Genomic DNA, 27,645 nt, shown 5'->3' with positions numbered 1-27,645 from the left:
ACAACTTTCGTTGTTTTCAGGATTATACAAATTGAAGTCTGTGAAAATTGGCAGCGTCGCTTTTTGGTGTTCTTGGTGTGCAATACGGCAACAATGCCGCGCATGCTGCATCTTTCTATAAAATAAATAAATCATATTAATAAGCGTAAAAACATAAAAAAAAGAACGTTAATAATAAAAGAAAAATAATATTGCAATTGGTGTTCATTTGAAATGATCGCATATAAAATGTTTTATTTCATGTATAAATACAAATATAATTTGTGTTTGTTTCTTATTTCATTCTTTCTCCCATTCTTCTGTTTTTTTTTTCGTTTTGCAAAATCAATAACAATTTAAAGTACTTACGAAAAGCGTAAAATTAAAATTACAAAATTACAAATTAATTTACAATTGTTGTTTGTTATTGATTGTTTTGTTTTGCTTTTTCATTGATCAATTAATTAAGATTACGTAAAATGTTTGCTCTGTATGTGTGTGTGTGTGTGTGCATGTATTTGTGTATGTGGGGCAAATGTTAACAAAAATTACGACATATGCATGGAAATACATATGTGGCATGCCTTAAGGTACACTGCTTGTTTATTGCATTAAAAGTTGGATTACACTTCGATACATTTTTCGATAAAACAAAACTACACATACATGGAAAATAGAATAACAATTCACACACACACAAATAATATGAAATAGTAGAATTACAAATAAAAAAAACACACATGTTCACTAGTATAATGTAATATATATGTATAATAACTATAATTATAATAATAATAATAATTTCTAAATCGACAATCAATTAAAATGTAACACAATAAATTTGATAAGTTATATTCGTACGTCCATACATATAATATATAAAATTAAAGCAAATACATAAATCAATCAAAAAAAATGAGAGAAAAACAATATACAGAATACAGTTACAATTACAGTTATAGTTACAACTACACGTTACAGTTAGAATAACATTTAGTACAGTAAAGAGACAAATCGAAAACAGCATTAAATTAAGAATTTCACACAAAAATATAAAAGAAAAACGTGACATTTATGGGGGAGGAGGGGAGGTTGACAAGTTGATACAGTTTAAAAATGTAACAGTATAAACTTATGCACTTATAATCATCTTAAATTAATTGTTTTTGCTTATTTTCTAAAGACAAGGCAAATGTACATATAAGCTTGAATTATTATTAATTTTTCAATTTTTTTTTATGTTGCTGTTGTTGCTGTTTGCCTTGCCTGCTAATTAATTGATTTCTTATGCGCTTACCGCTATTCTGTTCTACGTTTTATCTGTTCGATTACACTGTTATACACTATGCTATTCTGTTCTGTTATATTCTGTTCTGTTCTGTTTTCAATCTGTTCCGTTTGACGCCGTTATTTGAATCACAATCAACGCTTTTTTTAAAAACTTTTTTTTGTTTCTTTTTTTTTATCTGCAACACTTACAACACTAAAACAATATGCTGCTCCTCATGCTGATGATGTTATCAAATCAAATCAGATCAGAGCCGATCATATACATACATACATATGTATGTATATATTGTATATCGTTTTTCTAACAACTAGGGGGCGGGGAGAGCAAGGAAACGATTACAAAAAAAAAGACAAAATTAAAAGAATGTGCATACAACAATTTACAATTAAAAAAAAAGAATTAATTATTAAAAAAAAAAGGAATTAGAAACTTGTTTTGCGCTCTCTTAGTTTGTTACAGTTGTAAGGTAAGTGCGTGCGTATTTGTGAGAGAGAGAGTGTGTGTGTGTGTATGTTATAAACTCTTAGAATAAACTCTACATAACCTCATCTCTTTTTCTTTCTCACTCTTTACATTTTTGCTCGCTCTCCTTAGCTGTCTGTCTGTCTGTGTGAGAGTAAGTGCGTCAACTGTGTGTGTATGGGTATGTGTATGTGCATGTGCATGTGTATGCGCTTGTTTTGGCTTATGATTTAGAAATTCATTTGTCATGTTTTGCGCGGCGGCGTCGGTGGCGGCGGCAGCGCAGGCGCAGCAGCATGGGCAGCGTGCGACACGTGTGGCACGTGCGGCTGCCTCAAAATGTTCATGTCTTTGGGAATGTTTTTGTATTTGGCTGAAAGATTATGGGACTGGTGAGCAACTTAAGTAATCCCGGCCGGCCCATGATCTGTTTCTGCTTACCTGCTGCTTGCGACACTGCTTGCGACGCTGCTTGCTCGTTGAGCTGCTGTTGCTGTTGTTGCTGTTGTTGCTGCTGTTGCTGCTTTAACGCTGCTAACGAATCACTATAAAAATTTGATTTGCGCATGTTGCCGCTGCCGCTGCTGCTGCTGCTGCCGTTGCCGAGAATGTTGCCGTTGCCATTGGCATTGCTGTTGCTGCTGCTGTTGCTGCCGTTGATGTTGTTGCAGTGATTGCTGCTGTTGCCACTGTTGTTATTGTTGTTGGCACCCAACGGCGGCAATGGTGGCTGCAGTTTCGAGACATGTTTGCCGCTAGCAGCATTTATTGCTGCCAATGGATCTGTTACCGCTCCCCCTCCCCCTGCTTGTGACGCCTTACTAGCTACATTTAGATTAGAAATTGCTGGTGGTAGTGGAGATCTTTGTGAATCATTGCCAATTTCGCCCGTGTACCTGTTACAAGCAAATAACAAATGCAACACTGTTAGTTCAATTCTATTGGAATTGTAATTGTAATTGTAATTGTTTCCAATATTCTACTCACTTGATGTTGGTGTATTCACGTCCCACCTGTATACTCTGCTCCTCGGCCCGCTTGCGTGCGATTAGCGTTTGTATATAATGCTGCACGGCGTAATAGACAAACTTATACTGCGCCTCTGTTTGGACCATGCCCGAGCGTTGAGAGCGCACCATTTGAATTGTCCGCTGAATATCGATTTCGGTATCCAAGCCTAACAAATTAATAGAAATTATTTTTCAATTAAATATGAATTTGTGTTTTTTTTCGTAACTGGCCAACTGTTCTCTGTTATGTTAAACAGTTAACAGAGTTTTGTGGTATGAACTGCTTAACATTAAGGTTCGTGGTGATAAAGCTCTGCAAACTTTTAGCACTGCTATATGATATGAACTGCTTGCCACAAGTCTTAGGTAAAGTTGTTATGTTATGTTTGGCAGTTAACAGTGCCAAGTTCTGTGAACAGCTCAGCACTGTTTGACAGTCGAATTTTAACTGCTTTACGCTGCTTACATTTTAAGTTGAATATATCAAAATATGCTATATAATGCTTACCATTGCGCACTATCTGATCCAGAATCATGTCAATGACAATAAATGTACCCGTGCGGCCAATGCCCGCCGAGCAGTGCACACAAATGGGACCCTTAAGAAAGAGAGAAAGAGAGAGATGAAGTGTTAGCAAAGAATGTATAGACTTGTTTGAAATGGGGATTATCTTACTGGTTTCTCGCCTGCCTGGGCCAGGGTGCTCTGTTTGGTGTTGACATCCTGCAGGAAGTTGAGAACGCAGCCAGGATCGGCGGGAACACCGTGATCGGGCCACACTTGGAAATGATAATGATAAATGCGACGTTCGGGTTTGTCGCGCCACGAGAATAGAAACTCTCTCAGTGTATAATCATTGGTGGAGTTCTCCTTGATGCACTGCACCTTGGCATGGCCAAACTGCTTGCACTGCCCCTCATCCGGCCAGTAGCGTTCGCATTTGGTCTTGCCGCGCTCAATCTCCTTCGTTGTCATGACAATGACCCGAGTGTTCTCCTGCCAGATCATGTTCCAAAAGTCCGTCTTTGTGTTGGCCAAACAGCCCTGTGTCGCAATGTATGTCTTGAACATATCCCGCTCCACACTCAGCAGCGAGCCGGACACTGTTGTTGTTGTGTTGGTGCTGGTGCTGCTGTTGGTGTTGGTGCTGGTGCTGGACAGGCCAGACGTTGGCGGGGGAGAGGCATCGCCGCAGTGCTTCTTCAGCAGGACGGCGAGACAGCCATTTAGGGAGGCGCTTGTCGATGTCGATGTCGAGCCACTCGCTGTGGGCGTGCCAGGACCTGTGCCAGATCCCGACGCGGATTCACTCCGCTTATGCTTGCTCAGCGAATCGGATTTGCGGCCACAGGTCGCACAGTTGCTGTAGGGCAACGTGGCCGACTTGACCGCACACTGGACACACGTCTTGTTCAGCAGCTGGCAGTTGGGACAGTTCCTTTGCGTCTGCGCCGCCGTGCACGCTGCACACGATTGCACCGAGTTGAGGCTCTCCGAGGAGCTGCTCATGTTGTACAGATCGCCATCGGTGGGTAAGCGTATATAGTTGGCATTTATGTACTCGGCACCTGGTGCACTCCTCTCCACATCCTGCAGCTTGACACGCGTGTGATCATCTGTTCAATTATAATCCAATACAATTCATTAAAGATTACATTTCTGTTACATAATTGCTTCTTCTTGTTATACCCGTTACTTAAAATAAGTTAAAGGGTACATTGTGTTCGTTAGAATGTATGTAACAGGGAGAAAGAGCATTTCCGACCCTTTAATGTACATATATTCTTGATCAGCGTCAATAGCCGAGTCGATATAGCCATGTCCGTCTGTCCGTCTGTCTATCTGTCTGTCTGTCTGTCTGTATGAACAAAAGAATCTCAGAGACTATAAGAGGTAGAGCAACCACACTTAGCATACAGATTTCTATATACCCCACGCAGATCAAGATTGTTTCAATTCTAAGCCAAGCCCCCCTCCGCCCGCGAAATCGCGAAAGACCACCACACGCACAGTTTTTAAGATAATACAGGTATATAAAAAATTTATGGTAAATAACGTTATCTATTAATATTATCTATAATCTCACTTAACCGCAGCAAGATCGGACAAGTAGAACGGGAGTAATAGCTAACCAAAGTTATGAATAAAGTTATTTTTTCAATACTGAATCACCTAAAAGTATGCACTAGTTTTTGTTGGGTTGTAATTTCTATAAAGTACTTTATATATATATATATATATATATATATATATATAAGTAACGGGTATCCTATGGTCGGGATTTGGACTATAGCCTTTCCGACTAGTTATGTTTATTTTAGAGTTGTTTTTTTTTTTTTGAATAAGTAGAAGAAAAGGTTTCCTTGAATTCTGTGTTCTGTTTTCTGCTGTCACTGCTCAAGCAAGACATTTTTTTTTTTAACTCATGGCTTATAATGTGTAATTTTTTTGGCTTAAAAGTTAAATTTCACTTCATTTTATTTTAAAGATAATTAACTTTGAAAATAATAAATTTTATTTTTATTATTTTGTTAGCTATGTTTAATAAGTGAAGTGATAAACCAAGCTAATATAAATTTGTTATACAAACATTAACTTACAGGGCAATATGTTGCGATAGCGATTCTTTAATCGGTTTTCATCTTTGTAGCCCTCATGACGTGAGAACGTATCTCGACTGTCCTGCTGCAGTGACTCGAACTCCTCCCAGAAACCACCCTTAAAGTAATTGTTGATAATTAGCATTGCTATTTGTCTATATATATATGAAGTAGAAGTACTCACTTTTACCAACTGATCCACTCGTGCATTTATTCCCGCTGCTGTTATCCGCGTCGCATTAAAGGGTTGGCGCAGATGCACCACTGTGCCACAGGTCTCCACCATTGGGTTGCGTTTGTAGTGCTCGATCAGTTCCGATAAAGTGGCAAACGATTCTCCACCGCCCACGTCGTACTTTTTATCCTGCAACATACAAAATTAGCACTTCTTGATCAACAAGTTTCTTCCACGCTCTGTACTGTTAAGCTTAAAGAGCTCTGTTAAGATTACAATTCAACAGGTCCCTTCTGCACTGTTAAGCTAACAGTGCTCTGTTATGCTTACAATTCAACAGGTTCCTTCTGATTGTGTACGGTTAAGCTGACAGAACTATGTTAACTGAATGCAATCGCTAATAATAGTCGATAACTAATAAATTACAACGAATAAGCACAATTTAAACAACAAATTGATATTTTTTATAGCAAGTCCCTTTATTTATTTTCTTTTTTAAATAGATTACGATTTAAAACTACTAAGCCATCAATTTTTATTTTAAATTTTAATCTTGCAACACAAAAAATGAAAGAAACTCTTAACTCTTAGGAAGTAAACAAAATTTGCATAACGATTTGGGATATTTAAAGACAATTATTTAGAATATTTATAATTTTCAGCTATTTAACTAACTTTGTAAAATACAATTAAAAACGGTCAACACTTTCTTAGTGCAAAAGTGCAGCATACCCCTTTGCTGTCAGCCCCTGAGCATAGGGTAGCACGCGTTAGCGTTAGCGTTGAACCGCAACAATAAAATTAATTGAAAAACGCTACACAATTAGCTAATAAAAGTGCAAACGTGACCGCAATGTCAAATCTAAATAAACACAGCAACAAAATGTTCAACTGGTCATGTAAATGACATTATTACAAAAAATGGCGTCAAAAAGCAACAACAGCAACAATACATAGTAACAATACTACAACTTTTTGTGGGGATTTACAGTGTCCGCTTTATATATTGGCAAAAATATGGGTTTGTCATGTTTAATAGCAAGAAACAAAACCACCCGTGTCTAAATCTGTTTTGTATAATGCATAATTGTTTGTAAATTATTATTTATTTATAGTTACTAGCTGAAAAAAATATGTGGGTTTGTACACAATGTGGGGAATGTACACAATATATTTAAATAGTTGAATATTATTTGTTATTGTTAATAAAATATTAAACAATGTCTGTTGCTATTTTGAATATTGGCTGTTAAGCAAGCAGTGCAGCAAGGAAGTACACTGTTAATCTGCATTCAGATATTCAAGCAGCGCCCTGCAGTTTGCGGTAACAGCTGTTAGCTCTAGAGCTCTGAGAACAGTCAACTAGTGTGACAAGCAGTGCATATATTACGCATACGCCACGAGTATGAAATGAGCAAAATATTGAATTAGCTCCTAAATGGGATGACAATAAACAAATATTTAAACACAATTGTGTTGAAATAAGCAGTACATATATGTATTTACTCGTTACCGACCCAAGTCGGTATGTATATATATATATATATGCATGTACATAGAGTATATAAGATTGCCATATATACCTATGTATGTATGTATGTATGTGCATACATACATACTACTAATTCAAGGTCAAATGATGAGGAACTTTACGGCCAGTCGTTTGCAATACTTGTCTCAGTTGCTGTTTTTGTTGTTATTGTTATTGTATTATTATTGCTTACAAGTTGCTGTCGACCACAAATCGATTTGCATTCATTCTACTCGTATGTACATATGTATAAGTCGCTGTTAGCAACAGCAACACCAAGAAGAGGTAGCATTTAAATAGTCATTTTGACACTTACCTGCCATCTAATCATGACATGCGTCACATTGTGTTCTGTGCGCACGGAAAGCACAAAATCACCAGGTTTACTTTGAGATTCACGCACAAGAAACGAACCATTCTTGCCACGCTCCAATATCAATTTTTCAGCTTCCTTGCCAGAAAGATTGCCATGAAACCATCTGCAAATAGATAATAGATAAATGATAAGAATAATTTTAATATTTTTTAATAATTGTTTTATCAGTTTGGCATTTGTGTCTTGTAGAATTAAACTGAAGTGTGGGGAGTTGTGACTGAATGACTGAATGACTCTATCTCTGACCGGTTGGTTAAATTGTCTCCGTCTCAGAGAATTGCTTGTGCTACGTGCGCGCTTGAAGTGCAACTATGAACTGCACAAAATGCAAACATGCGAGAAGCGCCAAATGACAACAACGACAACTAAAAACGATGCCGACGACAGCACGGCTAGGAAACTAACAGGCAAGCAGAGTGTAAATATAAAATACGAATACAAATACGAAAACGTAAACGAATACAAATCGAATTGAATCGTTTCGCAGCGCAACGAATATGCAACAACAGCAATAACACGAAGAAAACGGACAAATGCAAGGCAAACAACAACAACAACTACAGAGAGAGACGCGTGGAAAAGTGCAAGTTAGAATCCAATGTTGTTGTTGTACTTAATGTTGTTGTTATTGACTTGGACTCAACATACATACATATAAGGCTTTGTTGCTTTGTCGCCTGTTGTGGACAGGCCAGTTGTACATGGACATATACATATGGAAGTAGTCATAAATATATTTATATGTATATGTATGTATTTATCAATGCGTATATATATATATATTTGTAAAAAACAACAATTGGCAGCCAAGTGGCTGACACAAAAAGCAAAAGGCATCAAAACTTGTCAAGTCGCCGTTCGTCAAGCAGCTTATTTGAAATGTACACTGCTTGCAAAGAGTGCACAGCAGTGCAGTTCAGCTAGCAAGCAGTGCAAGCTAGTTTAATTGAATGCCACGCTTAAATGCAATTAACAGCTTAACTACTCGTTATTGTAATCACAATTAAAACAAGTACAAAATTATTGTTGCAGCTGTATTAAAAGGAAGCTGTTCGCTAGCAATTCAATGTTATAGGGTATTCATTCAGTTGTCACACTGAGCTTGTTTTGATTTTTTTAATGTTTGCCTAAAGCGGCTTTGAGATTTTTGCCCTGTTCTATTTAGCATAAATAACACTAACTTAAAAAACTTGCTTTGAATTTGAATACAAATGCAGACAGTTTCAGTTAGATGTGGCGTACATACTCGTAGTTATAGTTGGATATGTATAGATATAGATATAGATATGTGACAAACAAACGCAGAGTTCGTCGCCATCTGACTACAGACATAGAATAGAATCGTAAATCGAGCAGAATTCAGAATTCAGGCAACAACAACAACAAGAACTACTACTACTACTACAACAATAATATGCATAAACAAATCAATCGAATTGAGCCGAGTTCAGTTGTGTTGTCCTTAAGCCGGTTTCGATTTAACTGCTGTGCGTTAACGGCTTTGTATAGTTTGTTGCTGTTGTTTGTTGTTTGTTAGCTGTTGTTGTTGTTGCTGTTGGCTGTTGGATTTTGGGGTCATAGTTATCATAAAACATGCTCAAGTGACGAAACTCATGCGTTATGTATACGTAGTCGTTATGTATGTGATATGTGGCAATACGAGTCTAGATTTCTTCCCTCGCACTTCAACTTAATCGACTATCGATTTATCTTCCGTATATGGCAAGTATGTACTATTTTTAGATATTGACATTACATTATGGGATTCGTCAACTTAGCATGCATTTCAATTTCAACAACTAAATGCTGATCGTTACTTTGTTACATATTCAAGGTGAAATCAGCCGGAATTTATAGTTAATGATAAGAGTGAGTCTGTATTTTTAGCACCGGAAATGACATTGAAGCAAGTGTCGATAGTTTTCTGTTATCGATAGATCATTAGTTTGCAATCCAATTCACATTGATCTCTAGTTTATTTATGAAAATCATTTCATTCGTCTCACGCAAAAATATAAATAAATGATAAAAGCAAAAGTCATGTTCGAAATGCTTATAAGCATTGATAATATGTATAATTATGTTAATGAACTGTTAATAAAGATATAATAATAATACACTGTTGTTTGCGTATCAGTCAGCTTTTTGTCAGCTACAACTATTTCAATAAAAGAAGCCACAACCTCTACACACAATCGATCTCTACACAATTGCCACTCTCCACTCTTTCTTCTACCTCTTATTTGTTTTTCTGTTTCTACATATTCTTCTTGTTTGCTTTTTGTTGTATTGCAGAGTGATTCAATGCGATAATTGACTACTATTTGAGCAGTCGACAAAATTAGCACATTTCTCAGCGTCTAAATTTATTATATTATTTTTTTTGTCCCTTTTCCTTTTCTTCGCTTAACGGAAAAATGGTTATTTTTTTTGTCTCTTTTCCTTTTCTTCGCTTAACGGAAAAATGGTTAAATTTGGCAATCGCAATTACGTACTTAAATTATTCACTTTTTATTTTAATTGCCCCCATCAAAATGTATTTTTATATCTGACTACCGTTTGCGTCACTCATGTATCATGTCTATTGCAAATACAGGGTATTTGCATTACATTTGATTTATATTTAACAAATAAAACTAACTTTTAAGAACGGCATATTTTACAGAGAATTTAGAGCCAAATTTATGGGTTTTTTCAAAGTAAATCTGTTTAAGAAGTCAACAAATAATGGTAATATTTTTTTTTTTTAACAGGGTATCATTTTGCTTTAAGTGAATACAATTATTTACTGCTTGTTCAACAATGAAATGACAATGAAATTTGCAGTTTGCAGGGTATACCTCAGGTCAAGCAGTGTTTGCCAAAGGCGCGCTCAGTGCAGTTACAGTTACAGTTACAATTACAGTTACAGTTACACACACAGGAAGCAGTCGTTGTACCTGAACCTGTTGGCCATTCATGAATCCGACGAAAAGGTCAACAAACAGCTCAGCCTTAGTTTGGGTTTGGTTTTGAGCCTCAGTTCGAGTCTCAATCAAAATCTATATAATTATGCATATACGTGTATGTATATGTACGAGTATATTAAATATATGCATGTATATCGCATAAATTAACATTTGTCACAGCCTGACAATTTTGTGTGCCAACGCACCTGTGAAAAAAGTTAACAATTTTGAGGTGGAGGCTGGAGGCTGGAAGCTTGTGTCGTAAATACGAGTATCTTGAGCAATTGCTGAGAGGGCAATATTTTTCAGGTGCAAATTGTATAAGGTCTTATGCCTATTACAAATCAGTCAACATTTAAAAACTCTCTCATAGCTCATTTCACATGCTATATATATAACAAAATAATAACGAATCTCATTAATTTTGTTCAACTCTTTTCAAAGTTGTTCTTGATCGACTTGTTTTTTTTTTTAGCTGAATTTCACACCATCTAAAGCAGATATATTTATTTTGCTAAACCAATAACATTATCAGTAAAAATAACATTATAATTTGTTAAACGGAAATATGCAAAATGAAAGCATTAAATAAATATGCGACTAGTTGGCAAATCGAAAACAATTTACAGTTGACAGCTTGCCACTTGAAACTGTCAAGGAAAGCAGCGCATGATTCGCAAAGCAAAGCAGTGTAACACTGTGCCCAGTGCAGTGCGAACTGTTAATTGGAACGCTGTTAAACTGCAAATTGACCCACTGTGCTAACAAATCAACTGACAACTGACAAATCAACGAGGTGTCGACTGAGGCAGCCGGAAGTGCAGCAAACTGACCGTGGAGGTGACTATGCCAAATTTAATAGTAAATTTTAAGTTAAAAGTGTACATCTAATGAGATTCATCAGCATTTGTACAATCAAAAATTAAATAAAAGAAAATTTCCATAGACTTCCAAATATATGAAAAGAGATGGAAAAGAGGGGAAGAGAAAGAGAGAGCGCTGCCTGCGTGTCTGATAAAAATAAAAACAAAGACGACAATGCAAATAATCGAAAGAATCTGTAGAGTGGATGAGCAAACATAGATATATATTTATACACATATACTCTTTTTTAAATCCAGATAACAAGAGAGTTTATTTAGACTGATCACAGAGTGGGGAAGGGATCTGGGGAGACTTTGCGCCAGAAACAATTTCCAGGTATGCGCTGCTTTATCAGATACTCTTATGTATTTAGTTATTTATGAGCCTGGAATTTCGCTAGTCTCGCTAAATGGTGTAGATCATTTCATTAGAACTAATGTCGCAGTTTCCAGTTCTAAATACCAAAATCAATAATAAACAAAATATGAAAAACAACTTGAAAAAAATAACAACAAATAAAGTATATGCGTCTTTAAGATACTCTGTATAAAAATTGTTTGCGAAAATATGAAGATTATAATATAATGGTTAATTAAAATCATGAGTAAACAGTCAATCAGACTTGCCTCGTTGTTTAATTACGACTACAGGGTATACAGAAAGTGAAGCTTAATATGGTGCTGTTATTGTTATTGAAAGACGTCAACGTATCATAAATCAGAGTACAAACAAAACAAACAAAACAAGAAAGTACAAAAAAATCAAAGAAAATGAGACGTGCAGGCGTTTGCTTAACCATCTTGACCGTATAAATAAATACCGTATGCCAATATGTACACACACGCATACACACATGCTGATATATCATATGGAAATCTATTAGAATGTCACTAGCCTCACTGTGCTTCTTGTTGTTGTTGTTGTTGTTGTTATTATTAGTGATGTTTAACTTAAATATTTTTACTCATTTGCATGGCAATTTTGGGCACATGACAATTTGTAGATATTGTTGTTGTTGTTATTGTTTTTGTTGCTCTACCATTGACAACAATCTAATAAGCAAAACAACAACAACTACAACAACAGCAGCAATTTAATTTAAGTTGCGCACGCGCCACTAAAAAACAAATATATGAGAAATATCGCGAGCGATTATAAACGCACCCAATTAGATTTTTTTATACTTTTGCAGAGGGTATTATTACTTAGTCAAAAAATGGTGTGAGGCGTTAAATGAGGCGTGGCAGACACCATAAAATATACTCTCAATCAGCGTGACGAGTTGAGTCGATATATAGTCAATTATATATCTGTTAAATTTTAAACAAGTCTCTCAGTTGTGAAGCTATCTTGATGAGATTTACAACAGATTTGTCGTTTTGCTATATCATAAAGCTGTCATAGCAACGATCGGTTGAAAATCAACCTTAAATATGAAATAATTTGTTGTTGCTTGATGTATTCCCAACAATTCCATAGATTGTGTATTTTTGTAATGTTTTAAGCTTACTAACAAAATTTGGATATATTATATAACTGTCACCGAAACGATCTATTTTAAGTATGAAAAGCCTTTCTTATTTTCTGAGTTTTCTTAGTATTATCATAAGAATCCCGAATGCGAATATCATGCGATTTGTCGAAAAGGCTATTCAACTTTTGGGATGACAAAGATAACCTTACTTTCTTGTTCTTTGTTTTTTTTTTTTTTTAACCGCGTTTTTTGCAAAACTTACTTAAAGCCGTAAAGTTGTACACGCATCGCCGCTAGGAGCGCCAGTGTGCCGCTTGAGCCGCCAAAATTGCGTGTAAAACTTGGCGGCGATGCTGACCACGAGGTGGGCGTGACAGGATAGGAGGCGGCGGATGAATCGATGGCGCTGCTGAAGCTGCAGCTGCTGCTGCTGTTGCTGCCTCGTGGTGAGGCAGGTGCAGATGGCAGATGCAGTGACTCCGTTGAGGAGCTGCTAGAGGAAGCAGTCGTTGATAACGGGCGTCTTCTATTGTTGTTGCTGTTGCTGCTGTTGTTGTTGTTGTTGTTGTGGGCAACGCCTCTGATGATCATTGCCAGCTCATCATTGCTCATACAATTTTTGAGCTGGCGATCATCAATTGTTGTTGTTGTTGTTGTGTTTGTTGTTGCTGCTGTTGTTGACTTTGCCTTTTGACTCTTGCTGGATTTGGACTTTGGATGACTGTTGCTTCGTCCTTTTTTACCGCTGCCATAATGCGCTTGTATTGCGCGCTCATATTCAAAATTGCGCTGTTTGTTGTACTCATTGTTATTATTGTTGTTGTTGTCGTTAATACTGTTATTGTTATTGTTGTTGTTGTAGACCTGCTTCTCGTGCAGTTTGTGATTAACAACATTGCCCAGCGAGCTGGACAATTTCTCAAGGCACTTGTTGAAGAGCATTTTGTGTTACTGCTTGCTTGTGATTACGAGCACTGCTTGTGGTGGTTACTGCTTGTCGTGTGCAGTTGCACTTTTGTTTTATTGCTTGCTTTTAGTTTTAATTGCCTCACTTTCTAGCAAATTTTCCGTATTTGCATTGAAAACTTTCTCAACACTTGTTTAACCAACAAAAATAAACACAAAAAAAATACAAATAAAAAATATAAAATAAAACTTCCACAGTGGAAAAAACGCGTTTTTTTAATGTTGTTGCTGCTGCTGTTCTTATTGTTGTTATTCTTTATGTAACAACTTGTTCAGAAAAACAAACACAAACACACTTTAAATAGTAGCAACAAGTTGTTGGTGTTGTTGCTGTTGTTATTGTTTTTGCTATTGAACGGCAATAAATAGACAAACAATTTGTGGTCAATTTGTTATATCGTTCTGTTAATTATAATAACAAGAGTAATTGTTTTGCATTTGCATAAGTCTTCTTTACTACAATGTTATTGTTTTCTTATTGCACAATTTTCTTAAAAACCGACAAGAATTTCTTCTCTTTAAGTAGAGTTGTTGTTGCTACTGTTGTGGCTGTTGTTGTTGATATTGTTGTTGATGTTGTTGATTTCGTTGACAATTTAGCCGCTGCTTTTGCTGCTTCGTCGTCCAGTCGCGTTTGTGCCGCAATCAGATGCTCGAAAACGAATGCGGCCGAAGGCATAATAATTAAATCGCGATATTTAAATTAAGCGTACTAAATAGTTATTAATTATAAATTGTAATTCTTTGTTATTGTGAAAACGCAATTGCAATCGATATAATAATCGCAATTGTTGAAAAGCCGCTCACGCACTTGGACTGCTTGTTGCACTGCTTGGGCGCGCACTTGTCGTTCACTTTTATATTGTCTGCTTGTTGCGCCGTTGAATCGCAACTCGAGAATGAAGCTCCAGCAGCCAAGTGTTAAGCTTTTTGCTCAAGTCTCAGACTACTTCGTGTTCGCTTTGTTGTCGTCGTCGTCGTCGCTGTCGTCGTCGTCGTTGCTGCTGCTCTTGTTGCTGCCCTCGTCGTCGTCGTCGTCGGTGTTGTTGTTGTTGTTGGCGTTCTTGACTGGCGTTGTCTCTTTTGCTGCTGGTTTGCTGCTCTGCCGCTGTTCTAAGCGCTCAGATCGTGTGCTCGTGATTGAATGAATGTTGCCTGACTGCGTGCGCCGCTTTTTGTTTTAAATGCATCGAAAATCGAACGGGGCGGACTTTAATTTAAACTTCAACTCGAACTCGTCTTAATCTTGGTCATAACATGTCAACGTGAATGTAATCACAGACATTGCCTTGTTTGTGCAGCCGTTGGCGTCATTTCGTTACACTCATATTGCAACTGCTTTGGAGCTGCTGTGATGGTAACTGCTTACGCAGAGTAACTGCTTCTTGCACTGCTCTTGCAGTGGAGCTATTGGAAAGGTCAAGCCACAAACAGATCACATGAAAGCACTGCTTGGCCAAGAACCGTTTGAAAGTTGCCCATCATCCAGCGGGGGAACTTTTACTTTTACTTTTACTACATTGCTGTTGACAGAGACTAAGTTAATTGTGTTAAGTACGTGTGTAAACTGTACATAAATACATACTGCTTGCATGTGACATACAGTTAATCGGGTAATTGTTTTGCCAAAATACAAAATTTTTGTATAAAATAGTTATGATCAAAAGAATCAACTTGTCTTTAAACCATAAGCAACTTTATAAAAATTAAGTAAGCACAGAAAATCAAGAGATTTGAATCTATCCAATTTTGCAAAATATAAATTGTTAATACATTTCTTTGTTAAAACAATTACTTGACACACTGTATATATGTATGTATACATATATGTGTATAGTATGCACTTAGTTAACAGCTATTTAAATGCTAAACGTTCGACTTGAAACATGAATCAGAATCCGAATTCTCATTTATGTTTGTATGTAAGGAATATATACATACATACATATGTATGTAAGCAGCACAAATACAAATGAGTTTATGGTCATATTGTGGATGGGATGGTAAAGCAGCGTGTAAGCGCTGACTGTTACCTGCTACCGGAAATGAAATTGAAACCGAATAACAATGCGGGCAATTTTTCGTGTTGCTTCTCTTAGGGGGGGTACTTTTTTGTTGTTGCAAACAAAAAGAGATAGCTACAGACAGAGAGTGAGCAAGAGAAATACAAAACACTCTTCTATGGCGCAGGCGCAGACGTCAGAGGCAAACGTGCCCTGCATATTTGGCAGCCAATTTTGGGTTTGCGCTCAGATCTCGATGCCGACGTGCGCCACCGACAGTGCCAATTTCAATATCAATATCAAGACCCAAGACCCAAGACGCACAGCTGGACAGAATCTGAACAGACTGTGCTGTGGCGAATATTGGTGATGACAAACCGTTTGGCCCCGATAGTCGATAGCCAAGCCACATCATCAGATTTCGTTGGAACTGCGTCAAACGCCAAATGTCTCAAAGTCGAAAACAACAGCAATAACATAAATCAGCTTTAATAGGATGTAAGAATAAACAACAGCAACAAGATATGTAAAAAAAACACTCAATTTACAACTAAATAAACGTATGACAAAAACAATAACAAATCTTAGGAAAGCTTATAGGTACCATAAAAAAAAGAAATAATTTATTGGCTCCCTGCAGTGCATAATCACGAAATCTATGATCTTTTTATATATCAAGAATACTTACTAATAGTCAATATAATTTTGTAAAAATTTTTATTTTATAAATTTATTGTCATGTATTTACCAATGGTAATAGAAGCATTTGCCTTTCGTAATACATGACAGTAAATTTATAAAATAAAAATTTTTACAAGATTATATTGACTATTAGTAAGTATTCTTGATATATAAAATGATCACAGATTTAGATTTAGTGAGACAAAGTTTAAATATCCATATAATTTAAACAAAAAAATTACAATACTTCCTTAATTGATTTTCTATTTGCATTGCGTATTTAAGCGCTTGAAACTCTTCCATGCAAAGATTTCCAACTTGTTTCAAAAGTAGAAAAAGTATGAAATTTAAGTAAATATTTTGCTGCGAACCAAATCGTTGACAGCTTGATTCTGTCTAAAATTAACGATCTATGGTATTACAGAGATCTAAAAGTAATTACTCCATTTGAGTGTACGAATAGTTTGGTATGATTCGTATTCATTCACAGCCATTTCAAGAGCATTCAAGTGACAACCTTCGTCTAACCAAAGTGCTGCCCAAAACAGCCGCTATACTACCATACAATGACAACAATAACAAAAGTAATAAAAATGATAATAATAATAATAATAAGAAAAACCTCAGCGCGATCGCATTTGGGCACGACGAGCGACACCAACAACAGCAACAACAGCAACAACGACAACATGAAACCGAAAATGATCATATAAAAATAAACATAATTTATTGTTAATAACATTTTGTGTTGTGCGCAAATGTCGCAATTTAATATGCGAGGCGCGAAACTATGCGACGCATTCGGTTGTCCATTCCCCATTCCCCATTCCCAATCCCAATCCCCATTCCCGTTTCCACATTCCCCAATTCGCAGTCTCCAATTACCCTTTTCATATTATTGTTGTATATGTTATATTATACTCTGGACGCGCTGTTCACTGGGACTTGGCATTGAAGCGCCTTCAAGCCCCGTTGATGGGGTTATTAGCCGTAGTTTCCTCGGGTCTAATCAATCGACAGTCTAGTTCAAGGTTATCTCTGCAAACCCTTTTCAAATAAACATTGCTTGCACTTGACAGTGAATTAAATACTGCTTGCACTTGATGGTGATAGACATGCACTGCTTGTACTTAAGACTGAGCGCTATTGTTAGAGCAGGAGCGAGCGAATGAGTGAGCGGGCGCGATGATGAGTCACTCGTATTTACATACGAAGCATATTTAGCATAATTCTTATTAAGAACATACATACAAATACAGACGTACAAACATATGTGTGAATGTTTTTTGTCAGTGAGTCTTGTGACTCAACTGGTTTTGTACTAAAATGCATAAGCCATAACAGTTCAGAAGCCATAGTCGATAGAACAGATACCCTGTACTTATAACTTTATCACTTCTGCAATCTTTGTCTTGATTTAAAATATGTATATGAACATCGGAGTGAAAACATATCAATAAGACTATCGGCAATGAATACTCTTTTCAACTACGCGTATCTCCGTTAAGAAAGTATATTTAAAAATAAAGCAGATTTAAAAATTACGTTGAATTTACATAGTATTCAATCTAGTACTCCGAAAATACTACTCATTAATAGTTTCATTAAAAATTCTCGTACCTCGCATGTATTAATAACTATTATACTATGTATGCGTATAATGAAAATTTAAACGATAGTAATACTGCTAGTTTTGTGGGTTATATAATAAATAAAAGCTGATCAAGTAATGAGAGTACTATATTTCCATTAACAAAATTACAATATTTTGATAATAGTTTCGAAACTAAGGCAATTTTCATATTTATTATTTAACCGATAGTAAAACCGATAGTTTTGCTAGGTAATATAATAGAGAAAATTTGCTATATCTGGACAAATCCAATTCACAAACCAATAATGAATCTTTAGTTTATAGACTTTTTACTATTTCGTTTCTTTTATTGTCTTGCTTTTAAATTATGAGGCATTTCAAAAATGACTATTATTAACTTAGCAGCTGTTCGTATTATATACCAAGTATACTCGAATCTATAGAGTGGGAGGAACTTCTGTATTCATATTTTGGGTGTACGTGCGCTTTGCGGATTATACAATCAAGTAAAAGCAACAAGTGAATGTAAACCAGGTCAAAAAGTTAATTTTCTAGTGTAATTGTAATGTGGTTGAGTGTGGTTGCACAGATTTGCTTTCTCTTTGCGCAATGATCTTCCGGGTTCGATTATTAATATGTGTGTTCGATTTATTCTATGTGAAGGACAACCTTTCGCCGATGATTGCACGTTTTTCTGTTCTGTTCTGTTCCGAATTCGTGTGAGGGATTTACCAGAATCAATAATCACATCAATACACATGTCCGGGAATAAAGACGGACTTTGTCTACGTCCATTTGCTGTTTGCCTCACGTTCGTGCCGTGTGCTTTAAATCGTGTGGCGAGACCATTTAGGATATAATTTATACACGTCTCTCCACAATAACCATATGGCGATATAACCATATAACCCAATCGACTCAAAGCTAAACATCTAACTGTTCTGGGTTTTCGTGTGTACAGTGTACACATCGCATTTCGCATTTGATTAACTGCAACATGCAGGCACTTAAGGGAAGTACATCAACTTGCTTGAAATACAAATGATAACTTTAATTCTTATAGGAACAAACACACAAGTCAATCGCGTCAGATCTAACCAAGCTTTGTAGATCAGTCTGAAAAGTATTCTTTACAGCTTTTAAGCAGGGAATAAGACCGGAACCGCTACCGGAACCGTTAACGGAAACTAACCGTTCCATTTTTAGTACCAGAACTGAAACCGTAACCGAATAAAAACTCTTTGTCAAGAACCGAATACCGAAACGTTTGTACCGGTACGGTTGTGGAAAAGAGTTGTCCAACTTCCAACTGTCATAACTTGATCAAAACTGAACCGATTTTCAAGTGGAATGTCATTTTGATCATGTTTTGGCCTCTAAATTCATTGTGTATTCAATTTTTGTTCATTTAGAAAATTTAATTATTTTCGACCAAGATTCGATTTCGATGCTAATGGTCCCCCCTTTGAAATTTCGAAAATTCAAAATTTTAAATCTCAAGTTTTCACTTTTAATCAACTCCTTATATCGTAATTAGTATAAAACAACACTTTAAACTTGATTCTAAGACCTTTTATTTTTTTGTAAAAAATCATGTGAAATTGAACAAAAATTTGGACTTGTAAAGTGGTTAAGTCCGAGGTCTGACCAACTTCAAACTGACATAACTTGATCAAAACTGAACCGATTTTTAAGCGGAATGTCATTTTAATCATTATTTGGCATTTTAATTCATTCTGCATTTAAATTTTATTAAATTCTTAAAAAAAATATTTTTTTCTAGATTCTACTAGATATTGATTTCGATGTTAAGGGTCCCCCCTTTGAAATTTCGAAAATTCAAAATTTTAAATCTCAAGTTTTCACTTTTAATCAACTCCTTATATCGTAATTAGTATAGAACAACACTTTAAACTTGATTCTAAGACCTTTTATTTTTTTGTAAAAAATCATGTGAAATTGAACAAAAATTTGGACTTGTAAAGTGGTTAAGTCCGAGGTCTGACCAACTTCAAACTGACATAACTTGATCAAAACTGAACCGATTTTTAAGCGGAATGTCGTTTTAATCATTATTTGGCATTTTAATTCATTCTGCATTTAAATTTTATTAAATTCTTAAAAAAAAATATTTTTTTCTAGATTCTACTAGATATTGATTTCGATGTTAAGGGTCCCCCCTTTGAAATTTCGAAAATTCAAAATTTTAAATCTCAAGTTTTCACTTTTAATCAACTCCTTATATCGTAATTAGTATAAAACAACACTTTAAACTTGATTCTAAGACCTTTCATTTTTTTGTAAAAAATCATGAGAAATTGAACAAAAATTTGGACTTGTAAAGTGGCTAAATCCGCAGTCTGACCAACTTCAAACTGTCATAACTTGATCAAAACTGAACCGATTATAAGATATTTAAAGTAAGCGAATGTATTCCTTAAAAGGGATAGATCAGTTTACTTGAGATTTAATATCATACATCCTACTCGATTGATCATATAAGAAGAGAAACAATAGTTGATCATTTAAAGATTAGTTTAGATGATTTTGCTGCAGGTAATTATACGATCAATTAGAGATCAGAGCACATAATCTGATCACACCAGAGGATCGTTAGCAGATAATTTGTTTACAATAGTAAGCAACTGTACAGAGTAGATCCCTTGATGGATTGATCGTGTGATAGGTTAATCGTTTTCTTATACTAGTTAAGCTATAATCAGAGATCTTGTTGTGAATTTTGCCTTTTGGGGAACTACATAATCTGTACTGCGATGTTTTGGAGGCCATTATTTTGATTGGGTTTACGCTGGAGATCATGTGATCTTTACATCAACAGATGCTGTTATCTGATGCGAGGGAATGCGACAGGTAAATGGGCCAAATAAATAGGTGATAAAATTCTTATGGCCTGATCGCATCGTTATAGTTAGCTGCCTGCTCAGGATGTCAGTATGTCTATATGTCTACAGAGTGTTTCAACTGGCGTATGTGACTGATGACACGCACCACAAGTATAATTAGAGGGGCGGGAGGGGGCTGAAAATTATATATGCCATATATGAGCCACATAGACGGCACTTTGTAGTGCTACGACTCGAGCCACGGCTATAGATACAGATTTCAATTCTCCGTCTCAGATACGGATACACATTCGAGAAGCTGTCAACGTGCACGGCATAATTTATAAAGCATTTGTAGGCTTGTCTTAATGGCGAAAATTGTAAACATTTAACATTTCAAGCTACACTTCAAATGAGACGATCAGGCCCGTGAGGGGTCAGAGGGTCGAGGGGGGCTGTCGGTGGTGTTGCTGGTGTTTACGGTACGCGGCCCATTATCCAACACGCCAACACAAAACAAATTGAAAATTTAATTGATTATTGTCAGATTTGCTGTGAGTGTTTTGCACCCCAACCCTCATCCTCCATTTTCTACCATGCGTCAAGTAGATCTATAGAAATGTAAAAAACTATGGAACTGTAGAATGCCCGGAGAGGCTGGAGAACGCCTCGCACTAATCGAGAAGAAAGTAATGCAATTAACAATTATCAATTTTAATTGCAACTATTAAATGCCACGTTTTAGTTTCATAAACAGTGAATTAATAATACTTGCACTTAATATTGTTGTTGTTGTTGTTGTGGTCATAGCTTAAAGGTTAATGTATCGGCTGAAGGATATTGATTGGGGTGTGAGTTGATTTGAATCAAATTGGATTACATTGGATTTTATTGGATTATATTGGATTGCGTTTTATTGGATTATATTTAATAGCAATTACAATAGATTGCATTAGTGTGAATTGGTTCGCATATTATAATGTAATGAATAAGTTTGTAACTATTTTAATTGTATATTGTAGAAAACCGGATTCCCCGCTTAAGATATCCATAAATCTAAATTTAAGTATTTTTTCTCAGCTCATACATATTTGTTATATTTTTACAAAAAGCACATAAGATGGGATTTTTCAATACTCTCAATCCAAAACAATAATTAAAAAGATATATTTTATTCATTAAAATATGTGTAACAGGGAGAAGACTTCTCCGACCCTATAAAGTATATATATTCTTTAGCATAAGACTATAAGAAAATTTGGAAAACTTTATATTAAAAAAAAAGGATAAAAGTCTGCTTTGCAATAAGAATTATAAGAACATAATTTAGCTCAGTAAAGCATAAAGAAAGATTTCCGATCTTTTTCCAAATTAATGTTACACTTTTTTTAGGAGTGATTGCTCGAGTTCAGTGAGGGAATCCCATAGGCTGAAATTGTCTTTTATTGTGTTATTTTTTCTGCGAAATACGTTTAACAAATTACATAAAACACGTTACAAGCCCATACATAACAATAACACTAAAAATAACAAAAACAATAATAAGATGGCGGTCAGTGGCTGTACTATGCATACTGAGCAGAGCTTTTAAGGCGGAAGCTCAACTCCCACAAAGCTGATCAAAAACATTTACATATGTGGGAGCTTCAAGTCCAAACATACAAAAGAAGTGAGAGTTTTAAAGCTCTAGATTCTAGACTGTCTTGTGATTAAATAAACTCTAATAAGAAAGTAGGAGAAGGTGCGAGGGAGGGAAATCTAAACTGTGAATCGAATTTATAATCGAAAAATAAAAGAATCGAGAATCGTCAAATAATATAATAATAATAAAAAAGTGTCAAGAAAAAAGGACAATAATAAAAAAAAAAAAGAATTTTTAAATTTTAATGCCAAGTCATTTTTTATAAAAATCGATTTCATGAACTCGATCGATCGTCAAAATTAAATAATCGAGTTAAGGTATTTGAAAATCGCTTTCGCTCTAATCGTGTTTTCAATTTCTTTATGAATTTTTACATCATTACTTTCTTTTGTTCCTGTTTTTGGCTTTGGCTAATCTTATTTTAGAATCATTAAAAGCCGAAATCAAATAAATGCAGACGTCATCGTGCGATTGACGAAAGAGACCGGCAAATTACTCGTAAGATCAGTTAAGGGAACAAATCAAATTCGATTTATAAATACAAAAAAATTATTCGCTGGCAAAATTAAAAATAACCAAACAAGAACCAATCATTTCAATACTTCGACCCACAGAGCGTCATATTGCGAAATTCACAATTGGCACCCGTTGGGTAGGGTGTGGATTTCATTGTGGATTGTGGATTGCAAGAGAGGGTGGTGGGTGGGGGGGAATTAAAGATGCTGCTGCCGTTTAACGTCAGCGATGCACACTTAACACAGTTTAAAAGCTCGACGTCTTTTGATTATCGATTTGCAGTTCGATTTCAAGTTTGAATTTCAGTTGCGGATATTTTTAAGTGAGCGCCAAAATTAGCCAGAAAGGCAGACGGTCAAAGTCAGTGGGCGTGGCAACGTACCAAAGGTGGCTGACCGTTAGGATGCGGAAAACGCAACAACAATGCACGGCACACAAAACAAAACACAACAACAACGAATTGGAAACACATTAAACAAAGAGCGAGCGAGATGGGACGCTACAATATGAGTGGGAGTATAAGTGGGACAGAGAGAGGGAGAGAGAAGGTGCTTGGTTGAGTGAGTGGAGAAGCCATTGTAATAAAATATTTGACAGTCAGACAACAAAAATGTTAATAAGCAATAAATAACAAAAATACTTAAGCGTGTGCGTGTTTAGTACGTGTGTGTGTGTGTGCGTGTGTGTGGGTTGCAAAAGGCATTAACAGCGGCAGCAACAAAAGCAACAAACAGAAATCGCACAATGCATTGCTTGTATGGGCAACACATTGTGGGTGTATGTTTGCATTTGTATGTGTGTCGTTAACAGTCTACCTGTTATTGTGTGCATGTGTGTGTGTGTGTGTGCAAATTGCTGCGTTCAATCGAATTTAGAAATTATTCACACCGAATTTCATTTAATTTCGTTAACGTTCCACATACACACAGAAACATACAAACATGAGCTTATTAACAGCCGCTTTGATCTATTTTAACAGCGATCTGTTATTGTTACATATGTATGCACATGTGTTGGCACGTGTATGTTATTTTTTTTTTTGCTCGCGCTGTTAACGCTGCAAACAGGGTGTCGCGTTGCGTGCAATTATCCGCGTGATGCTTTCTTCTTAAGGTAATCTTTATACTAGCAGCATATTGCAAAATATATTTTAATGTTTCTGAACAACAAACAACATATTAGAGAATTGCGGCTTGTGGCACTTAAAATAATATTTTTATTTCGTTGAAAAAGGAAGAAAGTTCAAATGTTTATCAATATGTTCTTCGATAACACAGCCACACCAAAAAAAAGTGTCGGGGCTCGAAATAAGACTACCCTTTCCGAGGTCTACTTTCCTGCACGTGTGGATTTCTTCCTAACCTAAAAAAACGTAGCTGATTAATTTGATTGTCACGTTTTTTTAAGACTAAGATCCTGACGTGCTGGATCAAAATGGAAAAAGTATATACATATGTACATAAAAAAAGGGTAGTTTCATCTCCGTGCTCAGACACATTTTTATTGTTGTGGCTGTGTAAACTATCTAATTGGTTGTGTTTTTGATTTACAATGTAAATTTTTTAGTTACAATTTCACAAAAAAATGCTATAGATAACCCAAGGTAACAACTTTTTTTTTTTAATTATGCCCTAGATGAGAAAAATAATGCGTTTTATATTAGAACTTAGTTAAATAAATAATTTTAGATTTAACAAATAACAGAGTTTAATTTTTTTTTTAAATAAAAATTTTTAAAGTGTGTTTCTCTTATTAAATATGTATCAGAGCTCCCAAAAAAGTGTCGACCAAAATAATCAAAGCAATCCCCTCACAAAAATGACAGAAAACCAGTAATTTCGGTCTCTCTCTGAGCAAGATCCTTTTTTTCGTTTCACTCATGTTCTTAAGTTTTTACTGAGGAAATACACAAATCTTGCCATGTTAACTCGATCAGGAACCAATTTTAGGGCTCTCATGAAATAAGGGTCTACAGAAGAGCAAATCGTAAAAAGGTGCAAAAAAAATTGTCTTTTATAATTTAATTTTTTAATTTAAAATTAAATTTAGATTTTTTTTAAATGAAGGGATCTGTTTGCACTATGTACGGTATATTAGGTTCTATTCGTAGCTGGCAGCCTTGACCAAAATATCAATAAGAATTTCCTGATATACACTAAAGACCCTATTTTCGTATGAGTTCAGAAAATAGGTCTCTGAAAAACCTGAGCATTCCCTTACTGACATAAAACACAATTGAGGGTGTTTGCTCTCAACCTTTTCGGAATCTGTCCGAATGAAACAGAACAGTATGAAAGTGTTGACCCTTTTTTGCAAGCTCTGCATTAATGTAATCATATGTACATAATGTAATCATATTGTACAATCAAAAGTTCACACTGCCTGATTTTAAGTTTACAAAAAATTGCAACACTCTCGAAACAATAAAAAAACAAATCAGATTGGTAAAACACATGCATACATATAAATATGAATATGTATGTGAGCAGTGAAAAAACAAACAAAAAGGGAAAGCTATTTTTGAGGTGTCGTTAAGTATCTACCCTATAAACTTGCTAAAGAAGGTATTTTGGGCATAAAAAGATTTACATTGCATTAGTACGATTCTGATTATTATAATAATAGGTAATTACTTATTATAATCTGATTATAATCGGTATGTAGAACCAAGTAGACAGAGCAACATGGCAATAACAACGACTGAAAGTTCATTGTCCTGATCGCGAATATATAAACATGCATATATACTATGTACATACATATATACAACTGCATGCGATTGCAGTTGTTGTCATACGAGATGTGTAATATAATTAAAATACCCTTTGCAAGGGTATATAGAATTGGGTCAAGGAAATGGCATAGATATGCATATTACACACACGCGTGCACATTGCATTATGCATGTGTGATTGTGTGTGTGTGTTAAATGTATTTATTATAGACAGCATGGCGACATTGTTCAATGAGGCACTGTGTCCGATAACAATAACAAAAGCGTAATGTAAACATAACAACAGTAACAGCTGTTAGCACCGATTGCAGCTACATATTCTGATTGGAAGGATATTTAGCCGAGACACTCACCTTTCTGTTGTGGGCTCAGCGCATATGAGCGGCTGCTTCAGCTCAATTGCCTGGCCATTTTTCTCCTTCAGCTCCCCATTCTCCACATAATATTGTACCAGCTCCGGCAATGTAGCAAATTTCTCACCTACAATATTTTGGAAATTTGGAAGGGAAATAGTTGGTAATCCGTCTAAATGGTTGATTGTACGTGTGCTTATTAACATACCTCCATAGAGATCAAAGAAATCGCCATTATTTTGGATTTTAATGTGTGTTACTTCGTTGCCGCGACGTACGGAAAGCGTGAATGCGCCGGGATTTGATGATGATAGACGTGCTAGAAATGAACCGTCGAAACCTTGTTCCTGTAGTAATGTTTCAGCTTCGATGCCCGTTATCGTTGGGTGGAACCATCTGTAAATGTAAATAAATACATGTATCAATATATATGTATTACAGGGGCTGGAATGTGTCTATGTGTGAGTTAAAAGTAATCATATATTGTTGCATACACGTACTCGCAAAATGAATCTTTTTTTATTATACTCTTTCAGAGGCTAATATGATTTTGTTCAAAAATGTGTAACGCATTAAAGAAGGCGTGGCAGACCCCATAATAAAATATATAAATCTACGTATGTACATATATATTTAATATATCCACGTTCGTCTGTTTCAATTGCAAATAAATTTCTGTCTAAAAAAATATTGCATTAATATCGCAGATTTTGTATTCAATATTAACATAAACATTTTGAACAAATTTAGCTAAAACCCGACTACTATATCTACCTAAATTATCATAGACTCAATCACTCGACAATTGAAATATATTGAATTTTTAAAAAGTTTTAGAAATTCCGTTTGGAGGGTGCAAATGTCGTTAGTCGTGTTGGCCATCGCGATCGTGAGGGAAATTTAAATACGTGCCTAATTCACTAGTGCACATCTCCAGCATAGAAATTCACCATAGCCGCTGACCTGCCACCTGCCTGGCCAAGCCCCCCTTCGGTTTACCGATTGCCGCGACAGCAGCAGCAGCAGCAGCAGCAGAGGTGGCAGACAGCAACAGCAACAGCTGTAGTTGAAGCTGCAGCACGAGCGATATTGCAATCAAATTGGTGGGGCGAGGCTTAAGGAGGGGCCAACAACGTACGCGGCTGCTGCGAGGCAATTTACTTTCAGCACTTTGTTGCACTTTTTTATCTCAATGTTGTTGTTTCTTTTTCTTTGCTTTTTTTTGATTTTTGTATATGCTTATACATATGTAAATAGCCCCAGAGTGTATCTATGTGTATGTGCATGTGTATTTCGAGCGTGTGTGCGAGTGTGTGTGGGGGAATGTGTGCGTGTGTGAGTGTGTATGGTGCATATGTATTTGAACTGTGTGTGTGTATGAATCTTGTGTGTGTGTACATTGTCGTTTTTCCTATTGGATTTACCTTCGCGATGACATTTTCTTATTGAACGCGCACTTAAAAAATAAATAAGTTTTACACTTAACGAAAAAAAAATTAACTATATGTATATGCTTTTGTTTTAACTTATTTTTACTGTTTGGATACAAAAAAAAAAACTATGGATAGGCAAGGCTAGTTAGAGTTGTATTGAATCGTTCGG

General features: G+C 35.8%; 1 protein-coding gene across 3 annotated transcripts; it reads right to left on the bottom strand.

Moving 5' to 3' along the window:
* Positions 1 to 1,330: 1,330 nt before the first annotated feature.
* LOC117782649 (tyrosine-protein phosphatase corkscrew) lies at positions 1,331 to 27,645 on the bottom strand. 3 transcript variants are annotated; one of them, XM_034619682.1, is made up of 10 exons: positions 27,468 to 27,645; positions 26,252 to 26,439; positions 26,044 to 26,170; positions 7,366 to 7,528; positions 5,528 to 5,707; positions 5,344 to 5,461; positions 3,419 to 4,359; positions 3,251 to 3,341; positions 2,720 to 2,909; positions 1,331 to 2,628 (listed from the first exon to the last, which is right to left on the bottom strand). In XM_034619682.1, the coding sequence occupies exons 1-10, from the start codon at positions 27,479 to 27,481 to the stop codon at positions 2,076 to 2,078; spliced, it is 2,565 nt and encodes an 854-aa protein (XP_034475573.1). In that variant the 5' UTR covers positions 27,482 to 27,645; the 3' UTR covers positions 1,331 to 2,075. The 3 variants fall into 3 exon arrangements, with proteins under 3 accessions (XP_034475573.1, XP_034475564.1, XP_034475580.1); XM_034619673.1 differs by lacking the exons at positions 26,044 to 26,170; positions 26,252 to 26,439; positions 27,468 to 27,645 and adding an exon at positions 12,974 to 13,885; XM_034619689.1 differs by lacking the exons at positions 26,044 to 26,170; positions 26,252 to 26,439; positions 27,468 to 27,645 and adding an exon at positions 7,672 to 7,739.

The sequence above is a fragment of the Drosophila innubila genome, chromosome X (assembly GCF_004354385.1).
Source record: "Drosophila innubila isolate TH190305 chromosome X, UK_Dinn_1.0, whole genome shotgun sequence".
Lineage (NCBI taxonomy): Eukaryota > Metazoa > Arthropoda > Insecta > Diptera > Drosophilidae > Drosophila > Drosophila innubila.
This window is presented reverse-complemented; position numbering and strand designations above follow the sequence as displayed.

Bases quoted from the DNA above. Each gene is read 5' to 3' on its own strand.
- LOC117782649 (XM_034619673.1), bottom strand. From the start codon at position 13,653: ATGCTCTTCAACAAGTGCCTTGAGAAATTGTCCAGCTCGCTGGGCAAT. The intron at 5,708-7,365 runs GTAAGTGTCAAA...TGTATGTTGCAG, and splicing joins ATGTCATGATTAGATGGCAG to GATAAAAAGTACGACGTGGG. The intron at 3,342-3,418 runs GTAAGATAATCC...CTCTTTCTTAAG, and splicing joins CCCAGGCAGGCGAGAAACCA to GGTCCCATTTGTGTGCACTG.